Source organism: Pristis pectinata, chromosome 8, assembly GCF_009764475.1.
Source record: "Pristis pectinata isolate sPriPec2 chromosome 8, sPriPec2.1.pri, whole genome shotgun sequence".
NCBI classification, from domain to species: domain Eukaryota; kingdom Metazoa; phylum Chordata; class Chondrichthyes; order Rhinopristiformes; family Pristidae; genus Pristis; species Pristis pectinata.
The window spans coordinates 50,785,089-50,799,742 of record NC_067412.1 but is presented as its reverse complement, the minus strand read 5'-3'; the positions used below and the strand labels follow the sequence as shown (position 1 = coordinate 50,799,742).

The 14,654-nt window shown below is 44.0% G+C and overlaps 1 protein-coding gene across 1 annotated transcript in view; it reads left to right on the top strand.

The window, feature by feature from the left end:
- The window catches only part of LOC127573783 (sodium- and chloride-dependent neutral and basic amino acid transporter B(0+)-like), a 64,678-nt gene that overhangs the window by 19,137 nt on the left and 30,887 nt on the right, over positions 1–14,654 (top strand). The window contains exons 4-8 of the mRNA XM_052022287.1: positions 2,262–2,447; positions 3,810–3,941; positions 7,057–7,232; positions 8,434–8,441; positions 9,416–9,451. Of these exons, the coding sequence (XP_051878247.1) occupies positions 2,262–2,447; positions 3,810–3,941; positions 7,057–7,232; positions 8,434–8,441; positions 9,416–9,451 (538 nt within the window). The remainder of the gene's footprint in view (positions 1–2,261; positions 2,448–3,809; positions 3,942–7,056; positions 7,233–8,433; positions 8,442–9,415; positions 9,452–14,654) is intronic.

Below are 14,654 nucleotides of genomic sequence, written 5' to 3'. Positions count from 1 at the left end.
CCATCGCCTCCACTGCAGAACTAAGGTCACCCTGAGCCCAGTTGCTGGACTGCTGTGTGTGGATGAAACTGACGTTGTGCATCTCAGAGGCTGAGCTCCAAGTCATCATTGCCTTGGAATGAAGGATAAGATTGTCAACACCTACAAAGCCAATGCCCCTGCAAATACAACACTGTCTTCAGACAAGATGTTATTAAACTAGAAAGAGTACAGAAAAGATTTACCAGGATGTTGCTTGGACTTGGGGGCCTGAGTTACAAGGAGAGGTTGCATAGACTAGGACTTTCTTCCCTAGGATGTAGGAGATTGAGGGGTGACCTGATAGAGGTATATAAGATCATGAGGGCCATAGACAGGGTGAAAGCACTTAGTCTTTTCCACAGGGAGGGAGTGTTAAAAATGAGGGCATAGGTTTAAGACCAGAGGTGAGAGATTTAAAAGGGACATCAGGGGCAGCTTCTTCACGCAAAGGGTGGTGTGTATTTGGAATGAGCTGCCAGAAATAGTGGTTGAGGGTGGCATATTAGCAACATTTAAAAGATATCTAGATAAGTACATGGATAGGAGAGGTTTAGAGAGCTATGGGCCAAATGGGAGCAGATGGGACTAGCTCACCGAGCAATACAGTTGGCATGGAGGAGTTGGGCCGAGGGGCCTGTTTCCATGGTGTATGACTCTATAATAATGAACCCCTGAAGAATAAGGATTGTTTCTTGTAGCTTGGTCACCACCTCTCACCGAAGACAGACATTGGTGATGACATCCACCATCCCCTTCAGTGTGCCAGCACAGCCCGTGGCCATCCAAGGAGAAGAGAGTTTGACGATGATGGCCTCAGACCTAGCACAGAGCCCATGGTCCACCAGGCAGCGGTGATCCCTGCCCTCCTCTGTGCTTCTGAGTCCTGCAGCAGCTCAGCGAGGACCTTAACTGCTGGAAGGGTGCCTCCAACGCCGCCTCCGCAAAACCTTCCAACTTCACATCAGAATTCTCCCTCCGGCTGACACCCTCAGTATTGAGGCCCTGTTTACTCTCAGCCAGATTGTTTTTTGTTACTCTGCTCTGCTCTGGTTTATCTGCTACTGCCAACACACAGTGTGAACTCTCCCCTCCCTGCCCTCCATCCTTTGGACAGGTTACTAGACAATAGCTTCCCCCACTCACTGCTTCCCTATCATCAGCAGGAAGGTTGAAAATTTCTCCAACCAGTGACCTATACTTGGGGCAATTTACAGCAACCAATTAACCCGCCAACCATTGTATCTCTGGGAATGTGGGAGGAAACCAGAGTACCCGGGGGAAATGCATTTGATCACAGGGAAAAATGTTAAAATTCCTCATAGACACCACCAGAGGTCAGGATCGAACGCAAATCTTTGTTGCTATGTGACAGTGGCTCGACCAACTGCACCCATGTGCCATCCAGAGGATTTGCCACGAAACAAGAAAGTGATATGTGGTGGTTGTGCATTGCAGTGTGGCATTGTGTCCCTTGTCAACTGTTAATTAATGATGTGAGCACTGTCATTTACTGACAATTCCAGTTGACTTTTATCTTAAGTGATTAATCTTCACCTTTACAGTTCCGTATTTTTAACTGGTTATCTCCAAGGGTTCTGAAACAAAGTTTCTTTCTTGCCTACTTCGCCATGACTTGACTCTGAATAAAACTCATCACTGTAACTGCTCCAAACAGGTTTAAGGGTTTTCCTAAGATATCCTACCCCGCCTCATCTCGCCCTGCTATCCCCTTGCTGCCTTTTAAAGTTTCAGCCCACACTCTCTGTCAGATATCTCCCACTGCCATTGCATTTCTGCTTATTTTATTTTATTTTATGCAATTATTGATCAATCTGGAGTCGGTATTATTAGAAGCTTTGAACTTACCTTCAATTTCCTCGATTGTGTAAAATGGAACACTACAGACCACCTCTTACACTACCATGGCCTTGTTTCTCATTGTGTCCTTTTTTGCCCTAAGGTTTTGTTTTTGCACAGTCCTTTGCTTCTCTCTTTCTTCACTATCTTGTATAATTTATGCATAATTTTTATTCTGTGTTGTTTGTCTGTACCTATGTGCTTGTGATGCTGCTGTAAGCAAGTTTTTCATCATACCTGTACCTCACCGTACTTGTGCACATGACTTGATTTGACTTGACTCGGTTGGTTAGCCATTGGAGTCTTTGTTCTGATGGCATCAGCCAGTGTCTGTTAGTTTCCTAGGCTGACCATGTTGAATTTCTGGTCTTGCACCCACCAAGATCTACCCTCCAACCTCCCGTCTCTTCCCCAGCAGGACAACGACGAGTATTTCGAGCCAAAGGATGAGAACCTGGTGCGGGGAAACTGGTCCTTGAAGGCTGACTACATGCTCTCAGTGGTTGGCTTCACTTTGGGGCTGGGCAACCTCTGGCGTTTCCCTTACCTGGCGTACAAGAATGGAGGAGGTAAAGCACAGGTCCCAGACAGGCAGAGTGTGTGCTTACAAGGAATGTAAAGATATCACCCTTCCTGAAGTGAACACACATCACAAGGTGACAAGCCACAGTGAAGGGATAATTATGATGATGGATGATTATAAATTCTGTGTGGGGCTGTAGAAGTGAAGGAAGTGGTCTTATCCTCAGGCCATTGATGATTGTACAGCTTCGTTAATCTAGTTTTACAGCAGGCTGTTGTTTCCCTGGAGAGATGACTCTCCCTGATAAACCAGCCTCAAAATCCATGTGAATTTGATACTGCAGTGTTTCAGTGCGAGGGAGAAACTTCCCATTCTCCTGCTGCTAACCCCAGGGAAGCTGTGTGTGTGTGTGTGTGTGTGTGTGTGTGTGTGTGTGTAGGGGAACAAATGCTTTCTGCTTCACCTTCTACCTCAGCCGCACAGACCAATTCCACCTGAAATGTGTAGGTACGAGACGCACTTCAGAGACCTGTGTACAAAGCCTCGGTTGAGGCTGCAATGCAGTCCCGGGGAGGTGCTGCAGTGTTGGAGGTGCTGTAATCCAGCTAACACAATGCAGGTGATCCCTACATCAAGAGGAAGACTGCATTCACCGTTTCCTGTAACGCAAAGCTGCATCATCTGCAGTTGGGTCAAGAAACATGAATTGTGAAGGAAAAACATGTTGCATTTATTTATTTACTTTTTTCCCCACATAAATGCTATGAGAGAGCATTCTATTCCATATCTCAAATTTATGTGGAGTGATTTGTGAATTCTGTAAGGGCAAATTTCCATAATCTGAATGGCCATAACACAGGGGTTGCCTGTACGTTGTGGTTGCAGCTGCTCTCTCAGCTGGCTATAACCCATCCCAGAGTCCTTCTGTAGATTCCCCTGCCAACCTCCTTGCTGCTTTGTTTGATATTCATCACTGAAAAACAACATTGTCTGCAGTGACTTGAAGCTGATATGTGTACACAGTAGGTGGTGCCAGGTTGGGATGGTTTTAATCACATATATGGCTCCCCTTTGACATCCCATCCCAAGCACACATCATATATGTATTTGCCATGTACTCACAGTTGCATAGTGTGGAAACTGTCTAATATGCTTTGGAATGAGGCAGTGTTGTGATCAGCCTGCTGGCTGCTCCTCAGCTCGCTGCCTGGACTGGGTGCCTTGGATGTATTATTGCCTCATGTTTCACGAATGGTGAGGAATTGAGGACAGAAGGCATGTTCCCGTACATTGTTGAGTGTGGTGACATTTAGTTGGATTTAATAAATCCCACTCCCACTGTGCACATACACACTGATCACCCTGATGTCAATGCTGCTGTCTTAACCTCCTGTTCTCTGTTTTCCAGGGGCTTTCCTCATTCCCTACACAATCATGATGGCAATTGCCGGAGTGCCACTGGTCTTCCTGGAATCTGCTTTGGGACAGTCTTCCAGCCTGGGACCTCTGAAAGTGTGGAAAGTGGATCCCATCCTACAAGGTTAATGTATAGGCAATAACAACAGAGCTTGTATTTACCAACGCAAACACCAGCAGGTCCAGACTCTGGGCCATGGACATTCCAACTACTGAACCAGTTTCCTGCTGGCAGATCCCTCACTGTACACCACCACAAGGAGTCTCGCAGCGGAGTGAAATTCTGCTGGGATTCTGCAGCACTTGTGCAGGGGAAGCTGTTCGGGAGTTCTGCGCCATGTAACATTGGCATAGTGTTCATGAGCACCTTCATTTACATGGAACTCTTAGGGCTGTGAAGGAGAGCACTGAGAATAAGCTGTTCAATTTTTAATTGTTTATATTTGCTCTAATGTTTTAAATTATTTAAATGTGTTTTAAGTTGTATTCAGGCAATTTACTTCCTTTTTGTTTTAAATTTTTAATATGCTTTAAATTTTTTCAATACTTAATTTTTTTGATTGTTTTGAATACTGGGGCATCCAGAAGCATCGAAAGAACTTGATGTCTCTGACAGACGGCAATGCTGGGGGTGTGGCCTTTTCCCGCCTGTCACAGTGATTATACCTATGGATCTCCGTGGAAACAATGACATATTATGGGAATCAAAGCCAAATTACCACAGATGCTGGAAGCCTGAAATAAAAACAGAAATTCCTGGAAACACTCAGAAGGCCAGGCAGCATCTGTGAAAGGAGAAACAGAGTTAATGTTTCAGACCCCCGACCCAGTTAACTCTGTTTCTTTCCCCCACCTATTATGGGATGTTCCTTTTTCACTCTCATGCTGGCCCACCCTCGGTAACTCGCCAAATTCAGGCAACCCCCCATGGCCCATCAGACTTTGGAAGTGACCAGTTTTGCTGAAGGGTTCCATAATGAGATGCTAAGTCCTGCATTAACATATACAGGAACCCTATTGCTTGCCTCAGGCAGGTGTGAAAGTCACTCAGACTGAAGTCAAGCGGGTTTCAGTCTTTATCAGTATTGCCTACAACCTTGGCAGCCATTATCCAAGTGAGAAAGGAAACAGTAAGATCTAGTTTCCATTTGAATGTGGTACATTATTGTCTAGTTGGGGAGATAGCGCGCCAGTAAAGTTAACGAGCAGCAAGCACTAGATATATAACCACACTAGTTATAAAAAACAGAAATAGCTAGTAGGTCTGGGAACATCTGCAGAGAGAGCACCAGAGTTATCATTCAGGGCCATGAGTTGTCATCGACCAGAGATGTTATCTCTGTTTCTGCCTCAATAGATGCTGCCTGATCTGCTATGTATTTCCAGTTATTAATCTTTTCATTTCAGATTTCCAGCATCTGCAGTATTTTGCTTTTGTATCCACCAGATATCCCCTAGTTATTTTCCTTATAAGACAAAGATAAACCAGACTTGCTGAATTTAGAACCTAACCCAACCAATTTGTAGAATACATACAAACCAGAGGGATAACTGCAGCGGTACACACTCACCCCCTATCCCACCTTAAGCTGTTTCCTCTAATACTCTTGCCATCATGGCTGTGTTGGCAATTTTCAGTCTCAGGGGTTTATGAGCTACAACATCTGCCTTTGTATGCTGTTGGTGCTTTGAGTAAGGTTGGGGGGCGGGGTAACAAATACCCCCACTATGCTCCAGTGGCCATGTGGAGTGAAGTTTCACCAGAGTGATTTCTGGAATGGGGGCTTCATGGTATGAGGAGAGATTCAGCAGACTGGTCCTCACTCTCAAGAGTTGTGTTAAAGAATGAGAGTTGATCTCATTGAAATGCATAAAATTCTCACAGGAGTTGACAGAGTAAAGGCAGGTTTAATGTTTGCCCCAGATGGGGTGTCTAGAACCAAGGGTCATACTCTCAAAGTAAAAAGGGTTGGCTGTTCAGGACAGAGATGAGAAGACATGTCTTCACCCAAGAGCAATGAATCTTTGGGATTCTCTACCCGAGAGGGCTGTGGAGCCTCAGTCATTGAGTGTATCCAAGACAGAGACCAAAAGAAAGCAGGGAAGTGACCCTGAGATGAAAGGGCACGTTGATCTTGTTGAATTGCAGCAGGGGTCAATATAGTCTGCTCCTGCTTCTATTTCATACATTCCAAAGTTAATGCTAAACACGTTCTTCCCTCACAGGTTGCTGGCAAAGCCCCACACTGTGAAATGAAGATATCAGTGGTTTAAAGATGTGGAAGACTGTTGTCTGCTCCCACTGCACTGGAATCATCTTCTGATCAAAGATCTAGATTAGCAGGGACATGGAGCACAAGTCCCAGGTCACTGAGGGCCCTCAGTGAATATCATCCAGACTGTTTCACATCCACCTAAAGCAACAGGATGATAGTGATGTGGAGGGAGCCATTTGGCCCATTGAGGCTAAATTGGTTCTTGGAAGAGTAATCCAGTTCACCCAACTTCCCTTCAAAATACTTCTACCTATCTTAGTACTCACTACCAATGTTATTATTAAAATTCTTCAATTCCAGTCATTGACCGTTGTATTCAAGTTGTGTGTTATAAAGAAATGATATAATAGTTCTGCCATTCCCAGCAGACATCTCTGTTGGCCTTTAAGTCAGACCTTTGGGGAGCTCAAGAAAAGGCATTCCCTGTTCAGTCACAATCACTTAGAATTCCCATTCCCCTTCATCTGTACTCTTTTGATTGCAGATTTCATTCCCACACCAGAGCCTCAGAGAAGGTGCTTTGAGCTGTGGTTCCGATGGAGTGCCTCACTCTCAGAGACCGTGTCTCTTGGATGAACAATTATATCCTGGGCCTGACTCCTATTTGGGTCAAGGATGGCATGACATGATAGTAAAGGTGGCTGGCGAATGTCCTGGCCAATACCCTTTTCTCAAACACCATCAGTGAAACAGATCAGCTGCAATTTATTATCTTTGCTCTTTTATGGGATTTTGTTTAGTGAAAATTGGCTGTTGTCTTACATTACAACAGTAACTACACTCTACTAGTTGCAAAAAGCTTTTTGATGTCCTACAATTGTAAAATTTGCTACTTAAATGTAAGTGTCTTATAATTTACAGACCACTTTGTTGCCTGTCTAGTTTAGCGGCATTCATAAGGTGGTGAAGCAACTTGCTTGTGGTACTCTGTTCTAACATACTTCTCTCTGAGTGTGGTTGAAAGTTTGGGGGTCCTGTCAGTCATTCTGTCAATACTTCAAACCATCTACTACAACATCATCATCAGCTGCAACCTGTTCTACCTTTTCTCGTCCTTCCATTCATTCCTGCCGTGGGCGGACTGCTTCAGCTGGTGGGGTAGAAATGAATCCTGTGCCAAAGGTAATGTGTTAACTTCTGTGAGACATTGACTAATAATAGAACATAGAACATGGAACAGTACAGCACAGGAAAAGGCCCTTCAGCCCACCATGTCTGCACAAACCAAGATGCCAGCTCCCAACTCCCTGCACATGATCTATATCCCTCCATTCCCTGCCTGTTCATGTGTCTGTCTAAATACTTCTTAAGCATTGCTATTGTATCTGCTTCCACCATCTCCCCTGGCCATACATTCCAGGCACCTACCACTCTCCATGTAGCAAGTACTTGCCTCGCACATCTCCTTTAAACTTTCCCCCTCTTGCCTTAAACCAATGCCCTCCAGTATTTGACATTTCCATCCTGGGAAAAAGATTCTGACTGTCTACCCTGTCTGTGCCTCTCCTAATTTTACATACTTCTATCAGGTCTCCCCTCAGCCTCTGAGGCTCGAGAAAAAACAATCCAAGTTTGTCCAAACTCTCCTATTAGCTAATACTCTTCAATCCAGGCAATTGGGCTGAAGGGCCTCTGTGCTTTAGTTCTCCATGGTTCTATGATTCTATGCCAGATCTAGTAGAGCTGCTGCCTCACAGTGACAGAGACTTGGGTTCAATCCTGACCTCGGGCGCTATCTGTGTGGAGTTTTCACGTTCGTCCCATGACAGTGTGAGTTTCCCGCTGAGTGGTCCGGTTTCCTCCCACATCTCAAAGATGTGCCCATTGGTAGTTTAATTGGCCACTGTAAATTGCCAGTCGTGTATGGATGGATGGATGAGAATGAGGTAGAGGAGTTGATGAAATTGTGGGGAAAATAAAAAAATGGGATTAATTAGAATTAGTGTTAATGGGTGCTTGATGGTCAGCACAGACTCATTGAGCAGAAGGGCCTGTTTCCATGCTGTAGATTCATGCTGTAGTTCTCTATGGTTCTATGATTAAGTAAATCTAGTTTGCAACTATAGGATGGTCCAACGGATCTTATTAACAGTTCCCTCACATAGCGATGATTAGGTGCAGTTACACGCTTGACCCTCTTGATATCTGGCCCAGTTCAACTTCATAGTTAAAGCTTTCAAAGGGCAAACCATTCACAGTTGGCATTTCATGGAGGATCCTATTGTAAAAAAGATAATAGAGATGTGAAAAAGAAATGGTGTGTTGGTTTAACAGGATGAAACCAAAGGAGGGAACATGTAGTTATGATGAAACACTTCAAAAATTGTAATTCCTGCCCAGTGTGCACAGTGTGTACATGGTTAATGCACGGTGTGAAGATTCAAAGTCAAACCAGGTGTGATGTTGAATTCAATAAACCTTGGATCCTGTTGCTTGGCCCAATTTCATTTGAGCTTCTGGGATGACATCAGAACTTTAGAGGCTGATGAGAGGGAACTGGCTTCATTAGGAGACCTTTGATGTCACCTTCTGGCGGAAACAAATATAATGTTGTTAGTGAGCGTTAAAGTTAACACACCTCAACAGATGTTGAAAAGAGCGAGATGTTTTAAAAGGATGAAAAGTACATTTCTTTTAGTGTTTGGATCTTTGACGAGGGGATAAAAACATAACAATGTAAGAAATGGAAACAGATGGGCCATCCAGCTCATCGTATCTGCTCTGTCATTCAGTAAGACCATGGTCAGTTGTCTACCTGCACCAGTTTCATATCCCTTGATTCTATTAATATCTGAAAATCTTTTGATGCCTGAGATATTATATCAACGTTAGACAAGCTAAAGATTCATCTGGTGCTGTACTGTGGCCTGTTCCTTACACATCATACACACTGATCAGAATTATCCTCAGATAAAGATTATATTTGAAGTTAGAATTTTCTTTAAATGCTTGATTAGAACCAGAAGTAGCTTCCTGCAAATGATACTGGTGTCAATTTGATCATTGTGTTTAAAAAGAAATTAGATTGGAAATATGTTGCTGGATGTGAATCCTGGAACTCCTTCACAACAGTATCTTCACTAGTGGTTCAAGAAGGTGGCTCCCCACCACCTTCCCATGGGCAATAAGTGATGATTATTGATGGGAAATATGATTAAGAAAACATGCAGTGGGTAGGAACTGTGACAATGTACTGAATGGCTTCTTACTGTGATGCACTTTAGCTGATACTCTTGTGCTCTTTTGTTTCAGAGCTCACTTGCAACATTTCATTGCCAACTGGAGGTTACATAATCATTCAAAATAAAACCTGTGCAAATAGAATCATTACAAAGTCAGCAAGTGAAGTTTACTGGGAGTGAGTATAAACAATGCAGCCACAGGAATTACTTGTTGGTGGAAGTGAATGTGCTATCTTTTGATGGAATGGAGCAATATCCATATGGAGCTATACAGAGATGTGTTGAGGTAATTCTGGTGGGCTTTGGAAGATCAAGCACAGGACAGGATTGGCCTGGGCTTCTTCAAGAACTAGTGAGCCAGCTCCATAGAGTCATACAGTTATACAGCATGGAAACAGGCCCTTCGGCCCAACTTGTCCATACCGATCAAGTTGCCAACCTGATCTTGTCCCATTTCGCTGCATTTGGCCCATATCCTTCTAAACCTTTCCTATCCAAGTACCTATCTAAGTGTCTTTTAAGTGCTGTGATTTTATCTGGCTTTCTCTCTTCCTCTGGCAGTTTGTTCACTTACTACCACCCTCTATGTAAAAAAGTTGCCCCTCAGATACCTTTAAAGTGATTCTCCTCTCACTCTAAATCTAGAAGGAACAACTACCCCAATTGGCAGTGGGACCTCTGTGGGCAGAACTTTGGGCATTGGCTCATATTGATGGGACTCCATGAGCCAGAGCTTCGGAGCAGCAAGCAAGAGCATTACATGTGCAAGCAGTTACAATGCAAAGCCACAAGGAATTACATCCTCATTCCACTTTTCCTGATTTCAGATGTGAATGGGACCTCTTGACCTCACAATCTACCTCATCATGGCCCTTGCACCTTATTGTCTACCTGCACTGCACTTTCTCTGTAACTGTAACATTATATTCTGTATGGCTTTTCCCTTGTACTACCTCGATGTACTTATGTTTTGAAATGATCTGTATGGATGGCATGCAAAACAAAGCTTTTCACTGTACCTCAGTACATGTGACAATAATAAACCAATTACCAACTACCTCCCAACCACCGCGCCCCCAAAAACTGTCAAGCTCTGTAAGAATTTTGCTTGTTTCAATTAGATCACCTCTCATTCTTCTAAATTCAATTGAGAATAGACATGATCTAACTCTCCCCCCTCACACAATGAACCTGCCAAAAATCCTTGTAAATTATGTCAGTACCCTGTCCAGTGCGGTTCATGGCCTTTTCTGTAATATGATGACCAACGTTGCCGGTTGTTCTGTGGGCTATGGCCCAATTAGTGTTTATTCAGTTCCAGCTATACTTGCCTGGGTGGTCTACAACCCAATGGTATGGACATTGAAGTTTCTAACTTCAGGTAACATGCACCCTTGTGCTCCTTTTCTCTCCGTGCCACCATCACCCCATCACCCAGTTTCATTCCCATCCCCAACTAGTTCCATTTGTCCATCATCCCTCCCTTATTTGTTCCACCTTCCTTACTTATCAGATTCCATCATCTGCAGCCTCTTTTGTCTCCACTTATCACCTCCCAGCCTCTGTCTCTGCTCCAGCCCTCTGCCCCCTCCTCCTCCACTTGGCCCCATCTGTCCCCCTTTTCCTCTCTCTCCTTATCTGTCTCTACCAATCATCCACCAGCCACAGTGTCCCAACTCCACACCTCCCCCTTCCCCCCCAGGCTCCATCTGCCTATCACCCCCCCTCCTCACCTGACTCCACTGATCACCTACCAACCCTGTCTCTCTGCTCCCTGTCACCTCTTTATACTCTCCTCTGTAAAATCCCAGTCCTGATGCAGGGTCCTGACCCGAAACATCAGCCATCTCTTTGCGACCACAGATGCTACCAGAGCTGCTGAGTTTCTCCAATACTGTTCTTTGCTCCAGATTCCAGCATCTGCAGTCTTGTGTCTCCAGCAATACTATCCCACTTATTCTATGCCTTGGCTGATGAAAGCAATATCTTGCATTCCTCTTGGCCACTTTGTATGCCTGCCATGCCACCTCCAGAACATGCACTTCACTGTCCATCCAGATTTCTCCATATCTGCCATTTATAGCGTACTATCTTGCTGTGTTTGCCTTTCCAAAGTTCATGACTTGTCACTTTGCTGGGGGGGAATGCCACTTGTCAGTTCTCTGCAAATTTGTTGATAACTTCCAGTTTTTCACCTCACTTTCCGGCTCCCAGCACATCCTGATATCAACAACAAGCCTCTCACAGTCCCTAAGTTTGTGTAGAAATTATTACAACCTACCACTGTAAGATGTGTGTAGTCAGTGAATTATAAACCTCAAATGGTCCATCACAGACAGATAAATGTGAGATATGAAGAACTCAAACAAAGTGAGAGTGATTTATTCAAGGTTCCTTACAAACTTTACTTGACACAATCCTCAAACTTCCTACAAACTTGAAGCATCAATTATTACTCACACCAGTATTACAGATCTGGCTCTCTTTTTAAGGAAAAGCTGATCTGACTTATCACATTCACATATTTAACATACTCCTTTTCCACACTCTCTGTGTTCTTTGCTGTGTCACTTTGTACGCCCAGACTCACCAGATGTTGGATCCATCTCTGCACTTAATATAGTTGCATCATCTTGACGCGTGTTAGAAGTACCACATGTTTGTTCATCTTGAATGGCTATGAGATTTATTTCAGGAGTGTACCAACCAACTCACAGTCTTCCCAGCTATTGTCCAGAGCAAGCAGTATACACAGACTTAGAACATAGAACATAGAGCACTACAGCACAGTACAGGCCCTTCAGCCCACGATGTTGTGTTGACATTTTATCCTGCTCTAATATCTATCTAACCCTTCCCTCCCACATAGCCCCCCATTTCTCTATCATTCATGTGGCTATCTAAGAGTCTTTTAAATGTCTCTAGTGTATCTGCCTCCACAACCTCTGCTGGCAGTGTGTTCCACACACCCACTGCTCTCTGTATAAAAAAGTTACCTCTGACATCCCCTTTATATCTTCCTCAAATCACCTTAAAATTATGCCCCCTTGTGTTAGCCATTTTCGCCCTGGGGAAAATGTCTCTGACTATCCACTTGATCTATGCCTCTTATCACCTTGTACACCTCTATAAAGTCACCTCTCATCCTCCTTCTCTCCAGAGAGAAAAGCCATAGCTCACTCAACCTATCCTCATAAGACATGCTCTCCAATCCAGGCAGCATCCTGGTAAATCTCCTCTACACCCTCTTCCACATCCTTCCTATAATGAGGTGACCAGAACTGAACACAATACTCCAAATGTGGTCTAACCAGAGTTCTATATAGCTGCAACATTACCTCACGGCTCTTGAACTCAGTACCCCGACTAATGAAGGCCAACACACCATAAGCCTCCTTAACAACCCTATCGACCTACACTGCAACCTTGAGAGATCTATGGACGTGGACCCCAAGATCCCTCTGTTCCTCCACACTGCTAAGAGTCCTGTCATTAACCTTGTATTCTGCCTTCAAATTCGATCTCCCAAAGTGGATCACTTCACACGTTTCCAGGTTGAACTCCATCTGCCACTTCTCTGCCCAGGTCTGCATTTAGTCAATATCCTGTTGTAATCTACAGCAACCTTCTACATTATCCACAACACCACCAACCTTTGTATTATCAGCAAACTTACTAACCCACCCTTCCACATCCTCATCCAAGTCATTTATAAAAATCACAAAGAGCAGGGGTCCCAGAACAGATCCCTGTGGAACACCACTGGTCACTGACCTCCAGGAAGAATACACTCCATCTACCACCACCCTCCGTCTTCTATGAGCGAGCTAATTCTGAATCCACACAGCCAAGTTTCCCTGGATCCCATGCCTCCTGACTTTCTGAATGAACCTTCCATGAGGACCCTTATCAAACACCTTACTAAAATCCATGGACACCAACATGGATACCTTCAACAATGTGCTTTGTCACATCCTCAAAAAATTCAATCAGGCTCGTGAGGCATGACCTCATGATTGACTGTCCCTAATCAGCCTACACTTCTCTAAATGCCAATAAGTCCTGTCCCTAAGAAGCTTCTCCAGTAATTTGCCCACCACTGAAGTAAGACTAACTGGTCTGTAATTCCCAGGGTTATCCCTACTTCCTTTCTTAAACAAAGGAACAGCATTTGCCACCCTCCAATCATCTGGCACTAGTCCTGTCGCCAGTGAGGATGCAAAGATCATTGCCAAAGGCGCAGCAATCTCTTCCCTCGCTTCCTGTAATAACTTTGAATATATCCCGTCCAGCCCCGGTGACGTATCTATCCTATTGTTTTTCAGAAGTTCCAGCACATCCTCTTTCCTCATGTTGACATGCCCTGGCGTGTCAGCCTGTTGTACGCCATCCTCACAAACGTCAAGGTCTCTATCACTGGTGAACACTGAAGCAAAGTGTTCATTAAGAAACTCCCCTACCTCTGCCGACTCCAGGCACGTTTCCTCTTTTATCCCTGATCGGTCCTACCCTCACTCTAGTCAACCTCCTATTTTCACATAAATGTAGAACGCCTTGGGGTTTTTCTTAGGGTTGGAATTTCTCACCAATCTTCATAAGATTATTCCAAAAACTATTTCCCTGATGTCTCACCTTCTCACCTCTGACTCTGCCAGCTGTCTCATCAAGTGACCTCTGTCTGGCAGACTGAGCCTTTTCTCCTTGCAATTTGTGCTGTTCTGCTAACCCTGTTTGAACTACCCTTCTTTCAATTTTACATCCAATCTGTGCAGAAAGATTCACACCAGTGTCTTCAGTCTCTCACATGTCAGCATTTCGGCCACAGAGTATCCTACTATGGAGTGTGACATTGTTCTCCGGGTTGGAAGAAGTCAACATTTCATTGTAATTTTAGTCTTCCACAACCTGTTTTTTCCCAATTCCTCCTCTACTGTTCAAAGGAGAATTTACTGCTTCCTCCTTCTAAGCCAGTTGGTAAGGAGATGTGAAATGATGCATTATTCCATTGCTTTTCATAAATAATTCAAACTGAAACAAGCTGTGAGACGTTACTTGATAGGACACTTTCCAAAGACTGTTTGTCTGAAGATAGATCTTAATCCCACTATAGTATGTTCTGTAGCTGGGTATACAAAGTCAAAGTCAGGTTTATTGTCATGTGCACAAGTACTTGTCTGCACAGGTGCAATGAAAAACTTACTTGCGGCAGCATCACAGGCACATAACATCAGAAAAGCAGCATTCACAAGAAAAACACAAATTAAATGTAAATTATGCACAATTTTTACAAGAAAGTGCAATCCATTGTCAAGTGGTGATGCATCTACACTAAGCCAGGCATTTGTGTGAGACCAGTCTAATCTAGTGAAGATCTCTCAA